At 45.4% G+C, this 22,149-nt stretch overlaps 2 protein-coding genes and 1 long non-coding RNA gene across 4 annotated transcripts; 1 reads left to right on the plus strand and 2 right to left on the minus strand.

Moving 5' to 3' along the window:
- Nucleotides 1–6,504: 6,504 nt before the first annotated feature.
- On the minus strand, nucleotides 6,505–10,033 carry LOC123114899 (uncharacterized). Its single transcript, XM_044536270.1, has 4 exons — nucleotides 9,846–10,033; nucleotides 9,421–9,583; nucleotides 7,336–7,912; nucleotides 6,505–6,772 (listed from the first exon to the last, which is right to left on the minus strand). Exons 1-3 carry the CDS (start codon nucleotides 10,031–10,033, stop codon nucleotides 7,337–7,339), a joined length of 927 nt encoding a protein of 308 aa, XP_044392205.1. The 3' UTR covers nucleotides 6,505–6,772; nucleotide 7,336.
- Nucleotides 10,034–13,568: 3,535 nt separating this feature from the next.
- LOC123112585 (uncharacterized) lies at nucleotides 13,569–15,882 on the plus strand. Of its 2 annotated transcripts, XR_006455592.1 has the most exons (4): nucleotides 13,569–13,836; nucleotides 13,912–14,077; nucleotides 14,733–14,785; nucleotides 15,516–15,882. It is a non-coding gene; the product is annotated as an uncharacterized lncRNA (long non-coding RNA). The 2 variants fall into 2 exon arrangements; XR_006455591.1 differs by having other exon boundaries at nucleotides 13,574–14,077.
- An 852-nt stretch (nucleotides 15,883–16,734) lies between these two features.
- LOC123112584 (uncharacterized) lies at nucleotides 16,735–18,135 on the minus strand. Its single transcript, XM_044533617.1, has 3 exons — nucleotides 17,830–18,135; nucleotides 17,443–17,729; nucleotides 16,735–17,282 (listed from the first exon to the last, which is right to left on the minus strand). Exons 1-3 carry the CDS (start codon nucleotides 18,000–18,002, stop codon nucleotides 16,939–16,941), a joined length of 804 nt encoding a protein of 267 aa, XP_044389552.1. The 5' UTR covers nucleotides 18,003–18,135; the 3' UTR covers nucleotides 16,735–16,938.
- Between the last annotated feature and the right edge of the window lie 4,014 nt (nucleotides 18,136–22,149).

Here is a 22,149-nt window from a genome sequence, read left to right on the forward strand (position 1 = left end):
TAGAGGCATACTAGTGACACTCTATTTGTCTATATATTCACACATGTATTATGTTTCCGGTTAATACAATTCTAGCATGAATAATAAACATTTATCATGATATAAGGAAATAAATAATAACTTTATTATTGCCTCTAGGGCATATTTCCTTCAAAAACACCACACGTGTGGCCCCTGACGCAACCGCGGTCCACCCATCATGGACCCACGAGGCGAGTTGTTCGTGTGCGCGCCGTCTGGACAAATCGAACAGTACTAGGAGCCTTCCAGAAGACGGGTACGCTAACATCCTTTATAGGAGGAGGAAGTAATGACTCTTCCGTTATCCCTGTAATTTGTTTGATTGAGAGCAATATAAAGTAAAGCAGGTTTATACCCTAATAAAAAAACTCACATCCTGACGGGAGCGAAGCGTTTTCGGGTCTTAAAAGCCTTCATGTTGGTTGGTTTATTACTACCGTGATTTGTCTCCACCGCCGCAGCAGTTAGCCCTGGCCTGCGGCGCCACCAAATACAGATGAGTGAGAAAGAGGAGCTTCTCCATGGAGCGGGAGCGGGACAGTTGCCAGATCCAAGCCCATGGAAAGACCGCCTCTAAGCTCCTTCGGCGTATCTGCTCCAATCCATCCGCTGGTGGGATCCGATTGTGTTAGATTAGATTTGAAGGAAAACCGACGAGACTTGAGGGAAATCGCATCATTTCCCTAACACAGCACACCTCAGTCTGAGTCTGCTTCTGAACTCCTTGGTTCCTACTAATGATTAGTGCATAACACTGATGTGTTGCAGATGGTGGAGCTATTGCTGCATTAACTACAAGAGAAAGCTCACCCCGCCGACGGGATGATGATTCTCAAGGCAGCAAAAGGATAAGATGTTCATTGCCAGACCTTCCAGAGGTACGTCCCTCAGTTGCGGCAGTGGGAAACTATTGTTGCAAGCACAATACCAGCATAACAGGACTTAGCAATTTATTCTTCAGTTGCTGCAATATCGTATAGTCCTCTCAGGGGTGTCACATAGGTCCCCAAACTATGAAAATCATCATCCAGGCCCTCGAAGTGCAATAGCAGAATAGACTTCATAGTACTCTTTGCCGTGCGAGCTGTGTCATTTGTTTTATTTTGCCATGAACTCGTACTACTTCTCATCGTTTTTCCTCTTGTTTATGCCTACGACTATATTCGGAGTTCGGAAAGGTTCCGAGTGATTCGGGTATTTTTCGGAGTACCCGAGAGTTACGGGAATTCGCCGGGGAGTATATGGGCCTTATTGGGCCATACGGGAATAGAGGAGAGAGGCCAAAAGGAAGGAGGCCTACGCCCCCCTCTGGTCCGAATTGGACAAGGGGCGCATCCCCCCTTTCCTTCTTCCTCTGCCCCTCTTTCCCCTTCTCCTACTCCAACAAGGGAGGTGGAATCCTACTAGGACTAGGAAGTCCTAGTAGGACTCCACACTTGGCGCGCCCCCTCCTAGGGCCGGCCTCCTCCCCCCTTTCTCCTTTATATACGGGGGCAGGGGGCACCCCATGACACACAAGTTGATCTACGGATCGTTCCTTAGCCGTGTGCGGTGCCCCCCTCCACCATATTCCACCTCAGTCATATCGTCGTGGAGTTTAGGCGAAGCCCTGCGCCGGTAGAACATCATCATCGTCACCACGCCGTCGTGCTGACGGAACTCATCCCCGACGCTTTGCTGGATCGGAGCCCGGGGATCGTCATCGAGCTGAACGTGTGCTGAACTCGGAGGTGCCGTATGTTCGGTACTTGGATCGGTCGGATCGTGAAGACATACGACTACATCAACCGCGTTGTCATAACGCTTCCGCTTACGGTCTACGAGGGTACGTGGACAATACTCTCCCCTCTCGTTGCTATGCCATCACCATGATCTTGCGTGTGTGTAGGATTTTTTTTGAAATTACTACGTTCCCTAACAGAACTTGATGAGGTAACTGTACCTGCTCCCTTATTGGAAAGTAGTTCATCACAAGAACCGGTTCCTGTGACAACTACACCAATCAGTGAGGAAGCTAATGATATTGATCATGAAACTTCAGATCAAGTTACTACCGAACCTCGTAGGTCTACCAGAGTAAGATCTGCACCAGAGTGGTACGATAATCCTATTCTAGAAGTCATGTTACTTGACCATGGTGAACCTACGAACTATGAGGAAGTGATGATGAGCCCAGATTCCGCAAAATGGCTTGAGGCTGAAATCTGAGATGGGATCCATGTATGAGAACAAAGTATGGACTTTGATTGACTTGCCCGATGATCGGCAAGACATCGAGAACAAATGGATCTTCAAGAAGAAGACTGACGCTGATAGTAATATAACTGTCTACAAAGCTCGACTTGTTGCGAAAGGTTTTCGACAAGTTCAAGGGGTTGACTACGATGAGACTTTCTCACCCGTAGCGATGCTTAAGTTTGTCCGAATCATTTTAGCAATTGCCGCATTTTATGATTATGAAGTTTGGCAAATGGATGTAAAAACTGCATTCCTGAATGGATTTCTGGAAGAAGAGTTGTATATGATGCAGCCGGAAGGTTTTGTCGATCCAAAAGGTGCTAACAAAGTGTGCAGGCTCCAGCGATCCATTTATGGACTGGTGCAAGCATCTCGGAGTTGGAATAAACGCTTTGATAGTGTGATCAAAGCATATGGTTTTATACAGACTTTTGGAGAAGCCTGTATTTACAAGAAAGTGAGTGGGAGCTCTGTAGCATTTCTGATATTATATGTAGATGACATATTGTTAATTGGAAATGCTATAGAATTTCTGGATAGCATAAAGGGATACTTGAATAAAAGTTTTTCAATGAAAGACCTTGGTGAAGCTACTTACATATTGGGCATCAAGATCTATAGAGATAGATCAAGACGCTTGATTGGACTTTCACAAAGCACATACCTTGATAAAGTTTTGAAAAAGTTCAAAATGGACCAGGCAAAGAAAGGATTCTTGCCTGTATTACAAGGTGCGAAGTTGAGTCAGACTCAATGCCCGACCACAACAGAAGATAGAGAGAAAATGAAAGATGTTCCCTATGCTTCAGCCATAGGCTCTATCATGTATGCAATGCTGTGTACCAGACCTGATGTATGCTTAGCAATAAGTTTGGCAGGGAGGTACCAAAGTATCCAGGAGTGGATCACCGGACAGCGGTCAAGAATATCCTGAAATACCTGAAAAGGACTAAGGATATGTTTCTCGTTTATGGAGGTGACAAAGATCTAGTCGTAAATGGTTATGTCGATGCAAGCTTTGACACTGATTCGGACGATTCTAAATCGCAAACCGGATACATGTTTATATTGAATGGTGGAGCTACATGCGAAGCGGAGTACATAGCTGCTTCGGAAGCAGCAAACGAAGGAGTCTGGATGAAGGAGTTCATTTCCGATCTAGGTGTCATACCTAGTGCATCGGGACCAATGAAGATCTTCTGTGACAATACTGGTGCAATTGCCTTGGCAAAGGAATCCAGATTTCACAAGAGGACCAAGCACATCAAGAGACGCTTCAATTCCATCCGGGACCAAGTCCAGGTGGGAGACATAGAGATTTGCAAGATACATACGGATCTGAATGTTGCGGACCCGTTGACTAAGCATCTTCCACGAGCAAAACATGATCAGCACCAAGACTCCATGGGTGTTAGAATCATTACTGTGTAATCTAGATTATTGACTCTAGTGCAAGTGGGGACTGAAGGAAATATGCCCTAGAGGCAATAATAAAGTTATTATTTATTTCCTCATATCATGATAAATGTTTATTATTCATGCAATAATTGTATTATCCGGAAACATGATACATGTGTGAATACATAGACAAACTTAATTTCACTAGTATGCCTCTACTTGACTAGCTCATTAATGAAAGATGGTTATGTTTCCTAACCATAGACATGTGTTGTCATTTGATTAACGGGATCACATCATTAGGAGAATGATGTGATTGACTTGACCCATTCCGTTAGCTTAGCACTTGATCGTTTAGTATGTTGCCATTGCTTTCTTCATGACTTATACAAGTTCCTATAACTATGAGATTATGCAGCTCCCGTTTACCGGAGGAACACTTTGTGTGCTACCAAACGTCACAACGTAACTGGGTGATTATAAAGGAGCTCTACAGGTGTCTCCAAAGGTACATGTTGAGTTGGCGTATTTCGAGATTAGGTTTTGTCACTCCGATTGTCGGAGAGGTATCTCTGGGCCCTCTCGGTAATGCACATCACTATAAGCCTTGCAAGCAATGTAGCTAATGAGTTAGTTACGGAATGATGCATTACGTAACGAGTAAAGAGACTTGCCGGTAATGAGATTGAACTAGGTATTGGATACCGACGATCGAATCTCGGGCAAGTAAACATACCGATGACAAAGGGAACAACGTATGTTGTTATGCGGTTTGACCGATAAAGATCTTCGTAGAATATGTAGGAGCCAATATGAGCATCCAGATTCCGCTATTGGTTATTGACCGGAAACAGTTCTAGGTCATGTCTACATAGTTCTCGAACCCGTAAGGTCCGCACACTTAAGGTTTCGTTGACAGTTTTATTATGAGTTTATGAGTTTTGATGTACCGTAGGTTGTTCGGAGTCCCGGATATGATCACGGACATGACGAGGAGTCTCGAAATGGTCGGGACATAAAGATCGATATATTGGACGACTATATTTGGACACCAGAAAGGTTTCCGGGTGAGATTGGGACTATACCGGAGCTCCGGGAGGTTATCGGAACCCCCCGGTAGGTATATGGGCCTTATTGGGCCTTAGTGGAAAGGAGGGAGAAGGAGCAAAGGAGGTGGTGCCCCCCCAAGCCCAATCCGAATTGGGAGGGGGGCCGCCCCCCCTTTCCTTCTTCCCTCTCCCCTCTTCCTTCCCTCTCCTACTCCTAATAGGAAAGGGGGGAGTCCTACTCTCGGTTGGGGTTGGACTCCCCCCCTAGGGCGCGCCACCCCCTTGGCCGGCCCCCTCTCCTCCACTCCTTTATATACGGGGGAGGGGGGCACCCCATAGACACAACAATTGATCTTAGCCGTGTGCGGTGCCCCCCTCCACCAAAGTCCTCGATAATATTGTAGCGGTGCTTAGGCAAAGCCCTGCGACGGTAGAACATCAAGATCCTCACCACGTCGTCGTGCTGACGGAACTCTTCCCCGACATTCTGCTGGATCGGAGTCCGGGGATCGTCATCGAGCTGAACGTGTGCTAGAACTCGGAGGTGTCGTAGTTTCGGTGCTTGATCGGTCGGGCCGTGAAGACGTACGACTATATCAACCGCGTTGTTCTAACGCTTCCGCTTTCGGTCTACGAGGGTACGTGGACAACACTCTCCCCTCTCGTTGCTATGCATCACCATAATCTTGCGTGTGCGTAGGAATTTTTTTGAAATTACTACGTTCCCCAACACTAGGTTCCGGCGGCTGTGGGTGTGACCGGAACCCCTCCCACGGGGCCCGGTGTGGTGTTGGTGTGCGAAGCTCTGGGGGAAAATTTTGTCCTCAATGGGGTCGGTGGCAATGATGTTGACGCCGGTGGATGTCATTTACTTCTTGGAGGCGTTTTTGGTTAGAGGTTTTCTATACTCGTCGTTGTGGTTTTTGCTTTGTTGTCCTTTAATCAACAATGCCGTTGTATGGTTTTCGGCGTAGTTTTCCTTATAACAGGCCAACTCTCTTCTTGTTAGTGAAATAGTAGTAGCACCCTGCCTCTGATGATGTTTAGTAAAAAAAAATGCTTTTTTTGTTTTGAAATGAAAAATGTCTTGATGAAAGAGAGGTCCGAGGCCGGAAGAGAAGAGCCTTAATACTAAACACTGAAAGAGAAAATAATATTAATTACCGAGTTGCCGTGCGGAGGCGGGGAGCGCACCAGCCGCGGGAGGCCATCGCTCAATGGACGACACAGAGAGCACTCTCGCCAATAGAGCCTCCCAGGAGGCAGCTGGCTGGCGCTAGCGACTCCACCCGACTAGGGGCGAGCATCCCTGACTGTGGCCCCGGACGCGCGGGGACACCAAAACACCACACGTGTGGCCCCTGACGCAACCGCGGTCCACCCGGTTGCGGTCCACCCGTCGTGGACCCACGAGGCGAGTTGTCCGTGTGCGCGCCGTCTGGACAAATCAAACAGTACTAGGAGCCTTCCAGAAGACGGGTACGCTAACATCCTTTAGGCCTCATTTGGTAGAAGTGGATTTGAGAGGTTTTGGGAGGGGGGGATTTCAGGGGATTTGGTGAATCCCCCTCTTCCACCCAATCCCCTCAAAACCCCTTGAATCCTCAAAACCCTTCCTTTCACAATCCTCTTTGTTTAAAATTTCCATTTGGTAGAAAGGGTTTGTCATGTTGACATAACATGGTGTAGAACATTTAAAAATCCAATCTTTACAATGTAACCAACTCCCCTTATATCCTTTGCTGCAGAATTGATAAAAATGACTTGAAATCAATATCTCATCACGGCAACTACATAATTTATCATAACAGCATGTTTTTGAAACCCAAATCCCAACATTCATAATTTATCATAACAACATAATCTTTCACAGCAAACACCCATCAGATTTTGCCCAAAGTGTGGTTGAGCAAGTTGTAACAATGAGTCTCACAGCAGTCCCCAAATGAGATGTCAGGAATTAGCTGGTACACTTCACTTCATCAGCTCTACTTCTACATGCAAAATCTCCTTTTTGATCATGTCAGGCGATGTCTCCCTTTTCACAGCGGTATTCTTGCTCCAATCTTCAACCATGCAAACAAGAATGAACAGTCAATTACAATGTATACATTTCTCTGAATAGTATATATGGCTTGAAATGGCAGAACAGGTTACAGTAATTAGATGAATGAAATGCATAAGTGTCGAATCAAAACAATAACAAAAAAAGTACCATGTTCCCAACGCTGTTTTGATACATGATATGGGTGAAGTGACATGACACTTCCAGAAACAAGGATACAACAATCACTGGTCCGAAATGATAATACAAGGCGGTCCGGTACCAAGGCAGATCACAATTTATAGTACCAAGGCACATGCACACACTCTTACGACCAAGAAGAAGAAACCCTCAAACAAATCAAAAAAGAAAAGAAGAAGCGAGCGAGGGGCAGAATCACCAAAATTATAGTACAATTTATATACAGAGGACCCTAACATAAGCATCCAAGCACACAATTTCAGAAGATGTGTTAAAAAAATGTGCCCAATCTAACAACCGTATAGTACACTCTATTCTTCCTAGCTTAGATGCACTTCTCCTCTGATATCTAGTTGTAGTTGACCACAAGAGCAAGATTGTTACCTTAGATACGTTGATGCAACTCGGCCATTTCGCTCCGAAGAAACGCAGCAGCACTATCTTCATCTTCGGCAGCAGAATTCAGAAAAATTTCACGATTCTCAACACTTTTGAACACTTTGTAGGCAGCAGCTCTTTCATCGCGGCGGATGCTTTCCATCTTGTGCAAAACAGCAATGCACTTGCTGATGGAGAACTCTTGGGCATTTTTTGACCCTGCCAACAAAACAGACTCCTCCTCCGCTTGCTTCCGTTTGATCTCCACATATTGTGCCATCACCTCCACCATTGGGTCATGACGCTTCTTCTTCTTGGGCTCCTTCACTGGCTTCTTATTTGAACCACCGGGAGCACCTGTTTGGGCAGCATCTCTTGGACCATCACTTGGGGCAGCATCTCTTGAACCATCACTTGGGGCAACATCTCTTGAACCATCACTTGGGGCAGATATAGTACTTCGATTAAGACTTAAGAAACAAGGTCTAGAGGCCAAAAAGCTTGTGTAAATTACCGAACTTAGGCGTGACAATTGGATCCCAAGATGGAGGCAACTCGTCCACCCCAACAAGAACCCAGGCTGCTGGCTATCAAAATAAGAACATAACAGAACCTCCCAATCAGTAATTAAAAATGAAACAGGGAAAATCAGGTATATTCCAATTTGCAATCATATCATATCATATCTTTCAGTTCAGGCAATACTCCAATTTGCAATCAAGTACAGACTCAAAACATGAACTCACAGTATCTATATAATCTGGCGAACTGTCATTTTACGCAGCTTAACAGTTAGGACCAGGCATACTATCAATCTAAATACAGAGAAAGTTATACCAGTTGAAGAATGTCTCTGTAAAGATTTGCAAAATATGCACAGCTGTATCTTGCTGATACTACACTAATCAAGATGTTAGATTCTACACATAGTGACATCAAACAGCAGCAAACAGAGAAGGTGAAGGCTTTGATTCTACACTTAGCGACATCAGACAGCAGTAAACAGAAATGAAATCTGCGGCAAAACTCTGGCGAGTCAATACAGACTTTACAAAGCGACCCAGTAGTTCAGAGACGAGAGGAAACTGACCACCATTTTATAAGGTGAGGTTTTGGGCTGATCACTAAGCATGAACATTCTCTGCTATACAACATTGACTTGTGGGATCCAAAAATATTTCCTTATTGGCCCATTCAAGCAATTTCTAACTGGACAACCTGTAATCCGCAACCTACTTATGAAAGAACTAGTGAAAGACGCCATGATTTACTAACAACCAAGTAAACGAGCAGAAGAATATTCTGCACAGTACAAGTTTCCATTTCAAATAGAACATACCACTGCACCGATAGATTAATCTATTAGCAAAGCAGTCAAGCAAAGATAAGTTTAGGCTGGCTGACACCCGAGAAAGCACATACTTGGCTCTTATTCAATCATTCAAAACAATTCTGAGAAAATTGAAAATAAGAGAATTCAATAGTCTCCCAGAGAACAGGTAACTTCTAACTTTAGCAGCAGCAGTGCAAAGAACAAGCGGTCAAACTTGAGCAATGAATTATATAGAACAATAGTAACTCCAAAATTCAGCTAAACAACTGCAAGTTGCCAATTACACATTGGAAATGCAACATACAGCAGATCGTCCAACAACAGATAACTTTCGGTTAAATTCAACCAACCCATACAAAAGAGAAGCAAGCACCAGGCATATCAGCACATACAGACAACAGTTCCAACATCAAATTTGCTCCATGGTCACAACACATATCAAGATCACAATCACTATTTAACAATCTGCACCACACTGCCATTACAATCAACAATGAAAAAGTTGGTTTACAATCTGCCAATTTATCCTCAAAACACAAATTTATGGCAATCTCGACAGCTAGGGTTAGGGTAGAAGAGGACGGCGTTATTGGCAAGCTAGCTGGGTAGGGTTAGGGTACATGTGGAGCTGGGGGTAGGAGACGCCGTTCTTGGCGTGCTCGCCGCTGAGGACGAGGCGGACGGAGGGCGTGCAGGAGGTGGCAGCCATGGAGAGGAGGGGGGGAGGGGAGGGGAGGGGAGGAGCTGCGATGCCTAACCACCGGTGAGAAATCCAGTATGCCGGAGGAGATCACCAGCGTCGAGGCGTCGGGTGGCGCGGCGACTTGGGGAGGAGGCGGCGCGGCGTCTTGGGGAGGAGGCGGCGTCGGCGGCGGCGTCTCGAGTCGAGCAGCCAAATCCTCGAGGGGGGCCTCGATGATTCTGAACCGCGTGGGAACAGGTGGATCGAAAGGGAATCGAGGGGATTGGGCCGTCCAAACCGCGCCTACCAAATGGGCCAACTGGTATTTGCGGGGATTCTGGGCCTCACGGGGTTTATCCTCTGAAAACCCCTCCGATCCACGCGAAACAAACGAGGCCTTATAGGAGGAGGAAGTAATGACTCTTCCGTTATCCCTGTAATTTGTTTGATTGAGAGCAATATAAAGTAAAGCAGGTTTATACCCTAATAAAAAAAACTCACATCCTGACGGGAGCGAAGCGTTTTCGGGTCTTAAAAGCCTTCACGTTGGTTGGTTTATTACTACCGTGATTCGTCTCCGCCGCCGCAGCAGTTAGCCCTGGCCTGCGGCGCCACCAAATACAGATCGAGTGAGAAAGAGGAGCTTCTCCATGGAGCGGGAGCGGGACAGTTGCCAGATCCAAGCCCATGGAAAGACCGCCTCTAAGCTCCTTCGGCGTATCTGCTCCAATCCATCCGCTGATGGGATCCGATTGTGTTAGATTAGATTTGAAGGAAAACCGACGAGACTTGAGGGCAACCGCATCGTTTCCCTAACACAGCACACCTCAGTCTGAGTCTGCTTCTGAACTCGTTGGTTCCTACTAATGATTAGTGCGTAACACTGATGTGTTGCAGACGGTGGAGCTATTGCTGCATTAACTACAAGAGAAAGCTCACCCCGCCGACGGGATGATGATTCTCAAGGCAGCAAAAGGATAAGATGTTCATTGCCAGACCTTCCAGAGGTACGTCCCTCAGTTGCGGCAGTGGGAAACTATTGTTGCAAGCACAATACCAGCATAACAGGACTTAGCAATTTATTCTTCAGTTGCTTATCCTATAGTCCTCTCAGGGGTGTCACATAGGTCCCCAAACTATGAAAATCATCACCCAGGCCCTCGAAGTGCAATAGCAGAATAGACTTCCTAGTACTCTTTGCCGTGCGAGCTGTGTCATTTGTTTTATTTTGCCATGAACTCGTACTACTTCTCATCGTTTTTCCTCTTGTTTATGCCTACAAGAACATTTTGCAACTTGTTCCAAACCTTGGCTGCATCTTGCTAATGCCTAAAATCAACATGTACAAAGGAAGTCTTGTACAGGGCACTTGGTACTTTTGCCTCTGCAATTCTCATGATGAACTTTTCTACTTGTGCACGCAGGACATCTGGCATCATATACATTCCCTACTGCCAATGCAAGATGCTGCCCGTACCGCGTGTGTTTCTCACTTCTTTCTGCGCTCCTGGAGATCCCATCCCAATCTCACCTTCACGAATGAAACGATGTGCTGGAAAAGAAATCTAAAAACTGTGGGACCGGATATTATTAGAGACCACAACAACAAAATTGACCGTGCTCTAATGAAACACTCAGGCCCTGGCGTGAAGAAATTCAGGCTTGAATACTTTGTTCCCTGTAATGCAGAACCATATCATCATCTCAATAGTTGGCTTCAGATTGCTGTTACACCAATGATTCAAGAACTCAACCTTGTAGTATGGCGGAAAGAGGAAATGTTTGGTTTGCAAAAAAGAAACAAAAAGGCAACGTTTAGCTTCCCATGCACACTTCTATCTGACAGGTGCCGAGACTCGATTCAGAATATCCGCCTTGCCAATTGTGTATTACGTCCCACGTGTCAACTTGGTTTGAGAAGCTTGAAAACGCTTGATCTGCATAATGTGTATATTACAGGGGATGAGTTAGGGTGCCTTCTCTCCAATTCCTTCGCTCTGGAACAGTTGAAGCTTGTATTCTGTCATGATATAATTCACCTCGAGATACCTTGCCTGCTGCAGCGTTTCAGTTTCTTGGAGGTGCTTGCATGCTCGAGCCTTGAAGTGGTACAGAATAAAGCCCAAATCTCTCCAGATTTTGGTTTACAGGTAATCAAGTGCAAATCTCACTTGGAGATTCCCTGAACGTGAAGAACCTGAAGTTGGACCATAGCTGTTCCATCAGTTATGCTATTGACACCCTTCCTTCCTGTGTGCCCAACCTTGAGAAACTTACCATAAATTCCACTCATGAGGTATCCTCTTACTCTGAAGTTGGTGAATTTCATTATTAAAATATCCATATCTTCGAATTATTAACCTGACACATATTTATGCAGATAGCCAATGCACCAATGGCATCTAGCAAATTCCTCCACCTCAAGGTCTTGTGTATTAATATTTTTGGAAGCAATTTCCACCGGGACTACGATTATTTATCGTTTGTTTCTTTTTTTGATGCTTCTCCTTCCCTGGAGACTTTTCGCTTATATGTAAGTCCTGTTCACCCTTTCCTAACAAAATACACTGTTCATCTTGCAGAGATTATCTAATAACCATGTTTGAATGATCAATTTCAATATCTTGGCCTTTTATCCTCAGGTAGGTAGGCAGCTCAACTATGACTCGTTTGAGGGAGATTCCTCATCCCTGAGGCGAATTCCAGAACACCGCCATGGCAACCTCAAGAGTGTGAAGATCACCGGTTTCTGCCCCCAAAAGAGCATGCTTGAGCTAACACGTCATATTCTTCAGAATGCAGCATCACTTGGGCGCCTTACATTGGACGCTAGTCCTGTAAATTACCGGTGTTCTGGTAATATACTGGGCAGCAAATGCTTTCCAATGCAAACTGCATATATAAGGGAGGCACATAAATCAATCTTGGCTGTGAGAACATACATTGAGAGCAAAGTTCCCTCTAAAGTCAAGTTAAATGTTCTGGAGCCTTGCAGCCGGTGTCACCCTTTGTGAAATTTTCAGGTGGCAAAGCATTGTAGTTACTCAGGTGGCAAACCATTGTAGTCACGCTTTACGAGTCTTTTAGTATGGCAAATCTCTATCAGTTCTAGTTCATATCAGTGGTTTTGTCAGTAGAAAACTGTTTCGCAGGTTCTGAATCCTCTATGGACGAGACTTCCTACTGCTATTTAAAATTAAATGTTCTGGGCCCTTGCCACCGGTGTCATGCTCTACGAAATTTAAATGTCAAACTATTGTAGTTACTCATGTTCAGTTCTGTAGTTTTAGTTGTGCTGTGCTTTACTTCTCAAGTTACCAGAGGTGTTTGGTGTTCGGGGCTTATGATAGTACTCCCTTCGTAAAGAAATACATTAGTGATCTAAACGTTCTTATATTCCTTTACGGAGTACATTCTACATGACTTGGTAGTAGACTGTCCAATGTACACGTCATATTGCTGGGTACACTGCCATTGATCATTGCTGGCAAGTTTGTTCGTTTAATCTTCTGGTAAGTTTGTTTCTTGAAGATAAAGTTTGAGGCAATCAACAAAACAATCTGCTTTTTCTAGCAGAGTTCTTACATATGTGGGTCACACATTTTACTAATGTGTAGCTACCTGATTACTGTGTAACAATCGAAGCAGATATATCACCTTAGAGTACAAATTAATGAACATGTCAAATAAAAAATGCAAATAAGCAAAATAGGCATTCAGACGATAGCACATGACATCCTGATACCCCTCCACATCTGTTCTTTAGTATCCAATAAATAACACCACAAAGAGAAAGCAAAAAGAAATTTAAATAGTCCATGATCCTTTCACTAGGGGAATTATCACTAACACAGAAACAAGAGCAAAGGAAAATTCGTTTAACACAAGGTGATACATGAAAAACCGTAAGTTGTATACAAAATAGACCATAGCTCCTTGTAGGAAGGGGGGGAGAAAGGGAGTGCGGGCTTTTGGTGGCCGCGCTACAGGCAGGCCGCTATCCTGCGCGTCTGCTTGGGCCTGGGGATTCGGAACCCGTCAGTTCGTGGCAGTGCTGTGGCAGGGCTAGTGGAGGGAATACGGTCCGTGTACGCCTATCTACTACACATGCGTATTCTGTTCGGCCCATTTCCTTTACTTGTTCGCGCGCCTGGAAAGACGACATGTCATGCACTAGAAAGGCTGGCCCATGTCTGTGACCTTTATCCCTAACTCGTGAACAAGCCGTCGCCGCACACCTGCTCTGCCTCTCCGTCTCTGTCTCTCTCCCTCAAACCCGACGGCGGCACTGGTTTCTCTCCGGCGAGCATCTCCCTGCCCCTTGGCCCTACCCATGTACCCCGTGGTCGTGGGCAATTCTTTGCCACACGCCGGCTCTTCCGTTGGGTCTCTTTTCCCCAACCTCGACGGCGCCAGGGTTTGCTCTCCGACGAGATGTGCTCCTTTGATCTTGAGATGCCACGGGTGCATCTTCTCTTCTTATGGCCCGGAGGTCATGGCCGTGTTTAGGTTCGCATCTTATTCTTTGGATTTGAGTTCATTTGCCTCACCACGAACCTTTCTGCAGGATCCATGTTTCGGACGTTAGAGCCGATCCCTGATGCATTCCCCGTGGAGTCGCGGGATTTCATGAGCATCGCCGATACCCAGCTGGGCCGCGGCGGCGAGGGCACCCTCTGTGCGGGGACGCCGGCTTAGGTTTTCTCAGAAGCCACCAGCGGCTGAACCATGAGGTAATTACGGATCTAAAAATCTCTCATGTACCATTTTAAGTCGTTTGATTTCTCGGATAAGAAGATGCGCCTGTTTGAGATACAAATTTCTTAGCCAAAACGGACCATCACGTCTAGTTTCAGTGTGAAGAAAGCTACTATTGTTGTGTATAGATTGATTTTCAGTATGGAAATCCCGTGGTGAGAGCTGGAGATTTTTGTTTTGGTTGGTATTCACTTATGGGATTTGTTGGCATCATTATTATTTGTGTCTGATTTCTAGTTGCTGCTGGTGATTTTGGGATCTGTAATCAATCTGGAAAAATCGAGGGGCATCTCATATTTCTCCATTAAATCAGTCATCCTATACTTGACAATTACTGAAATATTAGGCCCTGCCGTGCAATTTTTTTTCATATCCTGTTTTTAGATGCAAATTGGTTAAATGACACTGATTCTGCCATTTAGTGCCAACATTGAGAAAAAATAGGATGCATTACGTGTTATGGTTTTGAAACAATTATATTCTTTTCTATTTTTCTATCATAAATATGCTATGTTGTTCTTTTTGCGAAGAAAATATCGTATGATGTTTACTGAACTGTCAAGGCATATTGTAAATGGGCAAACAGATATATGTTACCACTGACTCATCTTCGTCCTCCCAATCCATCAGCGGCTGTCCTCCATGGATGAGTTTGCCGAAGCGCGGCAAGGTGGACCATACAGGTAATGAAGTGCTCCAAATCTTCCAGTCTTAGTATCGTCGAAGCTGAAATTTGCAACGCTGCTGAGCTTGGAAGCGGTGGGCAAAGTGGTGGATTCCCCCCTGAAGCCGGTGTGTTCCAAGTTTGCTCTGAAGCTACCAGTGGATGGACCATGTATTTTTGTCAATTTATTAATGATGCCTCTGTAGTTCTTCGTGATTTAATACAACAATTCCTCCTATACTATTTAGTGGCTGAAAATTTTCATTGTTATCAAGAGCTTACTTTTATTCTTAGTAATTCATACGACACAGTTCTGGCTATTGAAGCTGTCCTATTGACAACTGTTGCTGTTTCATATGATACTCTCTTGACAGTAGGAACCTGATTCATGTAGATTTTGAAATGGCCAGTCTTTTTCTGGTCTGCACATTTGTTGGAATTTTATGGAGCCAACTCCATTGTAGGTTTCGCCTTATAATCCAAACTAATAATTATGACCTCGTTGAAACATGTTTGGTGATTAATACACTTCAGAAATCTTGAAAAGAGTATTGATGCTATTATTGCTGCTAAAATTTCTTTTTCTTTTTGATAATCATGATTGAAAGAGCCTGGGTTATTTTTGTACTACATTTTGTTCTCTAGTGCGCAAGCTGCTTGTTTCATTGTTGAGTAGATGACATTGGGTTGATAGAACCACATTCATGTAAATATTCTGATATTCACCATGTGCTTTTCTTTGTTGGCAGTACGGATGATGCAATAATTGAAGATATGAAGAAGGATTACATGGTCGCGCAAGAGATCAAGGAGAATAACAAATAAGCTTTATGCAATGGATAATTTGCAAGGCAAGGTTCTCCATGCTTGTATGTACGTTGCTGCTTTTGGAATTTGGCAGTTGCTTACTGGTCATGTTTGCTGATTGATGCTGAATTCCTAGATACATTTTGTAAACATTTGGATTTGTCCAGGCGCATGCCTGTATGTACTAGATGTTTACTTGTTTTCACTTATCTGCAGAAGTGGTACGTTCCCTGTGAGATTAAATTAACTAGGTCCTAATAATGTATTATGTAAAAATGTATATTTTAATGGAGGTGTATTTTCTGGTCACCATACCGTGTTACTTGTCCTGATGGAACGAATTACCTAGTTCCTTGTTATCGGGCATGCAATTACGTTAATTCTGACTATAATTACTCCATCTCTGGCGATGCTCTAACAAAATTTAGTCTTTGGAGTAGTCATGTGCATGCTCAATGTCCTCCAGGGGCCAGGGCCACTTGGAGCAGGGTGACAGACTGACATTACGTCAGCTTGGTCAGTTGTGCAGCACATGCTAGTTTGGTGCATTGGGTGATCACCACCATAGAACAACTGTTGGACATGTACTAGAAGCTAGATTCTGTCCCTATCGCCAGCCCGGAATACACACGCTGGAAAGGCTCTACGGGGAGGCAGCATGCGTGAATACAGGGCCAGCTCGGATCCCAAGCGTGGACGGGCGGCCTGGATTCCGGCTTGCCTGATGCTCGGCCTCCACTCGCATTTTCCGGGGAGAAAGGTTGTTTCATAAATATTATTGGTGTGGGTGTGTCATTGTTGAAGCTATATTCTGAAGAAGGTGGTTTCATAAATATTGTTGTAAGTTTTTCTCCTTATAGTAGAGTATATAGGAGCTCTTTGATTTGGTGACGCTGCAACCTGAAACTGTTGGATGTTCATGCTTGTACTTTGTAATGTCAACCGTGCAAGAATGATATTGCCTTGGGTGTATGCCTTCTCTCACAACTTAAGTAGTCCATCATCCTTGTTGGGAAGACCTAAACATCTACTCCCTCCGTTCGGAATTACTTGTCTCGGAAATGGATGTATCTAGAACTAAAATACGTCTAGATACATCCATTTCTGCGACAAGTAATTCCGAACGGAGGGAGTATTTCCTTGTTTCCTGTTTCAAAATGTAGGCTCCGCCAATGCTGCTTTTAAATTTTAAAAAAGAGAGTAAAGTGCACGGTTAGGATACAAAGTTGTCGCGGAAGTTCAGTTTCATACATCAACTTCAAAATCTCAGAGTCTGATACATGGCCTTGCTATTAGCATACATCCCTCTTCATTGGGTTTAACCTGAACTCATTGCATTAACTTCTCGCTAGCTTTGCCCCTGATCTAGTCCATACGCTTAGCATCAAAGGCCGGCAAAACCCTTGTAATAAGATTACCGAGAAAATGAAAGGGGAGGGTGGCCCAGCTCAGGGCGCTACTATGTTCCTCCTCGTCCTCCTCCTGCTCCTCCTCCTTTGGGGCTGCCGCATCCTCCTTGCCTTCTCCACTGGCCGCGGGGCATGTGAACGGCAACTCAAGCAGGTTCATGAAATGTGTGAAACCCTGCCCTTCGTTTGCCTGGCTCTTCTTTCCGCACAGGAAGCTCCCGTCAAGTGGGTGCAAAATCTGAAAGCTCTCGGGGCAAAATGCACACGCGGTGTTCAAGTGACTTTTGCGCGACGACTTCTCTGTGGATGGAGAACAAAAGAAAGAAAAAAACACAAGTTAGGACCAGTGGTCACCGTGGTAAATCTGAAGGGAAACCATATGCAAGTGTACCAGCGGAAAAGGTTATGCATATGATGGATGCTTTGTCATGGCGGTTCAGGTGTGGTGGTCACTGCTTACCGATGATGGTGCATGTTTCGACGGCCGGCGCACCAGAGTGGTGGTGGCTGTAGCGCAGCTCGGCGAAGAAGGTCTTGTCGGTGTCGTTGGCCTGGTTGCGCCTCCGTTTGCTGCTGGCGATCTTCTTCCTGCGAGCCACGAAGCTGACGTGGACCCAGATGTGGCTTTGGAAGCCCACGTACGCGGCCATGAGAGGCTTGACGGGGACGAACTCCGAGCCCGGGTTGGTGGCGTTGTAGTGGCGGAGGGCGTGGTGGACGTGGCAGATGATGGAGGCGTCGCGCTCCCTGCAAGTCGATCCAGACATCACCATTAGCATGCAATCGGTTAGTGGACTCGAAAAAGACGGATGCATATACATGAGCTGAGGAAGCATGTTGAACGTACTCTTCGCTGCGCTGACCCGTCGTCCCATGGTCCGGCGATTGGCTGCCGCAGCCGCACATGGAGCGCTCCTGGAGTGTTTGGTCCTCGCGGTGCAGGTCGTGCACGAAAGCCGGCGGGATGCCGTCCTGCTTCCGCATCATCATCCGCACCATCGACGACAGTGCAGACGCCATTGTTGGTGGTCCGGAGCGAGCGAGCGTCCTCTCGAGAGCTTAGAGATATATAGCGCAGCGTACAATCCCGCTATGCCCCTGCCTCTCTGTAACGCGCGCTGTCGATCGTCTACGTCTAGTCCACCGTAGGTACTTGCATATATATAGATGGAAGCAGGGAAGATGTGCGGCCCGGTTCTGTCATGTATACTAGTGCTCAATAGCCGAGCCTAGGTCGGAATCCGAACTGAAAATGTAAAAGAAACCAAGCCCGACTCGAACTCGATCCACCATCTGCTGCAACTCTGAAGCCGGTCAAATCTAAAAAATATATAAAATGAAGCCGGTCCCAAACCCGCTTCAACCCGGAAACCGGCCTCGTTTATATTACACACATTTTTTTATATATACACAGATTCGTCTCGTTAAGATGGCAATGGATAGGGTATGAGCAGCCGGTAGAGCAATATCATACACATACATGTATAGTCAGTGGTTATAAAATTCTACCCATACTCATACACATGGGTATGAAACTTTACTCATGGCCATACCCGACGGGTACACATACCCATTGGATACCCAGCAGGTAGAACAAATAGTACACAAGTTATCCATATTTTTACACTCATTGGTATCACATTTGACAAAAAAAAAATTCAATCATCCCAGCTCAATAATAGGTAGAAGAAGAGTACAAGACCACTATCAAATTTAGAAATCACAATATACTACTAAGTGAGTAGGAGCAGACAAGTCACATGTCAAATTAATGATTAATTGACGACAACTTAACATTAATTTATGAGTGTCCAGGATATGTGTATACCCGCGGGTACAAGTCTATACCTGTACCCTATCCATGACTTAACGAGTAGGGTATGGGTACTACCTAAACTCGGGCATGGACAGCCCAGCCCGACGATCCGACCCGAGCTCGGCCCGAAAAACCCGGGCCGGGCTGGGCTGGGCTTGACGTTCGGGCCGGGCTCGGGCCTTGTTTTGCAGCCCAGAAGATAGTTTGGGCCGGGCTCGGGCTTCACTTTTCATGTATTTCGGGCCGGGCTTTCGGGCTTCGGGCCGGGCTTGCATGTGCGTACACTGAAAAATAGCGTTCGGGCCGGGCTTTCAGGCTTCGGGCTTCATTTCGGATCGGGCTCAGGCTTGAAAACGAGGAGTATTTCGGGCTTCGGACCGGGCTCGGGCTTGAGAAATGAAGGTCGGGCTTTTACAAGCCCGGCCCGAAACCCGGCCCGGCCCGGCGTTTGCCCGGGTTTAATACTACCCACGGGTACAAAAGTGTGCCCATACCCTGCCTATGCGGGTATGGTACCTGCGGGTACCCGTACATGTGGGTAAAATTGCCGTCCTTACATCTCATTGATGTGGCTTCGTTGCCTTTCTAAAGATGCCGCTTTGAAGCTCATGACCTCATTTTGAACGGCTTCGTCTCATTGTTGTGGCTTGTCCACGGTTGAGAACCCGACGGCTCCGTAGTGATGCTTATTATACACTTGATGTTTGCTTGAAGTTGTATGGGGTTGGAGTTGTTGATTTCAGCATCTATATATGTATCCCGCCTCGGGTGTGTGCGTTGTGGTGGCAGATGTTTAAATCGGATTATATAGTGATGGTTGCGTTATATATAAAGCGGGGAAAACCCTTTCCATCAAATATTGTTGTAAGTTATTTTTCTTTACTTGCAGTAACATGGGAGCTCTTTGATTTGGCGAAGGTGCAACCTGCACTAGTAGAAAAAGGGTCAAACGTGAAGCACATTAGTGCCGGTTTGTATTAGAGTCGGCACAAATGTATACATTAGTGCCGGTTCCAATGGCTAGCCGGGCCGCTCTTATTAGTACCGGTTCGTGGCTAACCTTTAGCACCGGTTCGTGCCACGAACTGGTACTAATGAGGATGGTGGCAGGATGTTGTCAGTCTGGGCCCCCTCCAGCACCTTTAGTACCGGTTCGTGCCACGAACCGGTACTATAGGTCCTCCTGCATATAAACCCTTCGTCCAGCTCGCTCTGTTCTTCCCCCTTTCCCCTCTCCTCTCCTCTCTGTTCTTCCTCTTCTCCCCTCGAGCTCATCACACATTTTGCCTAAAATTTGTCAAGATTTGAAGGCCCCCATCCATTCAAGTGATCACAAAGGTTAGCAACTTTGTCCTTTCATCTCTCATTGCTAGATTAGCTCTTGCAATGCTTTATATAGTTATTAATTTGTGAGTTTAGTAATTTGGGAGGAAATATATATATGTGCTAGTATTTGATTTATATGCAATTTGAGGTTAAAATAACACTTAGTTTGCATATGTAGGTGTGGTTTACTTAGTGCCTTCTGAATCTCCGTCGTAACCACCGTCGATCGCCCGCACCGTCCCGTCGCTGGCACCACCTTGTGGTGAGCCTCTTGTCCATGAAATTTTATATAAAAAATTGATGTTTGTGTGATTTGGATATATAGTTACTCGTATAATAATTATCTTACCCGTACGTTATTTGTTATACATAGTGCCATGGTTTTGATATCCGTCCCCGTCGGCCCTCGTCCTTGTTATGATTCGGATGTGGTATATTCTCTTTTAAAACTATTTGTTGCATTTCGTGTTTATGACAAATTATGCCCATCAAGTTGACATAGATATTTTTATCTAGGAGGTATGTGAACCGGAAATTCCAACCGACCCTATTGTCGAGAGGTTAAATTTAGTTGAAAGAGAAAACGAGTACTTGAAAGAAAAATTGAAAAGAATTGAGGGGGAGAAGATGGAATTGGAGTTGCATGTTGCCGATGTCGTCGATGATCACAAGATCAAGAAGGAGAAAATGCGCTTGAAGATTAGAAAGATTAGAAAATATGCCATCGATAGTGAGGCTTGGTATCATTATGCTGTTGGATCAATTGTTACCTTAGTTGCGATCTTGATCGCATTTGTTGTTGCATTTAAATGCTTTAGCTAGAGAGTTATTTGTTTGTTGCATTTAAGTGTTGTATGAACTTTATGTATGAACTTGTATTAATTTGGTCTATTCGGTGTTGTGTAATGAAGATGAGCCGGCAATGGATGTACGATGACCGATGCTCTCCCCAGTTTGTTGAGGGCGTGCATACTTTTCTGCTTGCGGCTGAGGCAAACAAGCGGGCGGATGGTTTTATGCCTTATCCATGTGCTGGCTGTAAGAATGGTCGCAATTACTCTACGTCAAGAACCATTCACGTCCACCTGTTTGAGTCCGGTTTCATGACCAAGCACGGAGAAAGAGGGGTTATGATGGAAGACAATGAAGAAGAAGAGGACGACGACAGCTATCCTGGCCATGGGTTCCTTGAATACGATGATACAATAATGGGAGGAAGAAGCTGAGCCGGTAATGCGGGAAGAATCTGAAGAAGAGGCATCAGATGAGCCCGTTGATGATCTAGGTCGGGCCATTGCCGATGCAAAGAGAAACTGCGCAAGTGATTTGGAGAAGAAGAAGTTGCAGCGCATGTTAGAGGATCACAAAAAATTGTTGTACCCGAATTGCGTAGGTGACAAGAAAAAGCTGGGCACCACACTGGAATTGCTGCAATGGAAGGCAGAGAATGGTGTATCTGACAAGGGATTTGGAAAGTTGCTGGTAATGATAAAGGATATGCTTCCAAAGGACAACGAATTGCCCGAGAGTACGTACGAAGCAAAGAAGGCTGTCTGCCCTCTAGGGTTAGAGGTGCAGAAGATACATGCATGCCCTAATGATTGCATCCTCTACCGCGGTGAGTACGAGGATTTGAACGCTTGCCCGGTATGTGGTGCATTGCGCTATAAGATCAGCCGCGATGAGCATGGTGATGTCGAGGGCGAGCGCCCCAGGAAGAAGATTCCTGCCAAGGTGATGTGGTATTCTCCTATAATACCACGGTTGAAACGTTTGTTCCAAAACAAAGAGCATGCCAAGGCGATGCGATGGCACAGAGAAGACCGTAAGAAAGACGGAAAGTTGAGAGTACCCGCTGACGGGTCGCAGTGGAGAAAAATCGAAAGAAAGTACGGGAAGGAGTTTGCAGATGACGCAAGGAGCGTATGGTTTGGTCTAAGCGCAGATGGCATTAATCCTTTTGGGGAGCAGAGCAGCAACCATAGCACCTGGCCTGTGACTCTATGTTTGTATAACCTTCCTCCT

Source organism: Triticum aestivum, chromosome 5B (genome assembly GCF_018294505.1).
Source record: "Triticum aestivum cultivar Chinese Spring chromosome 5B, IWGSC CS RefSeq v2.1, whole genome shotgun sequence".
Lineage (NCBI taxonomy): Eukaryota > Viridiplantae > Streptophyta > Magnoliopsida > Poales > Poaceae > Triticum > Triticum aestivum.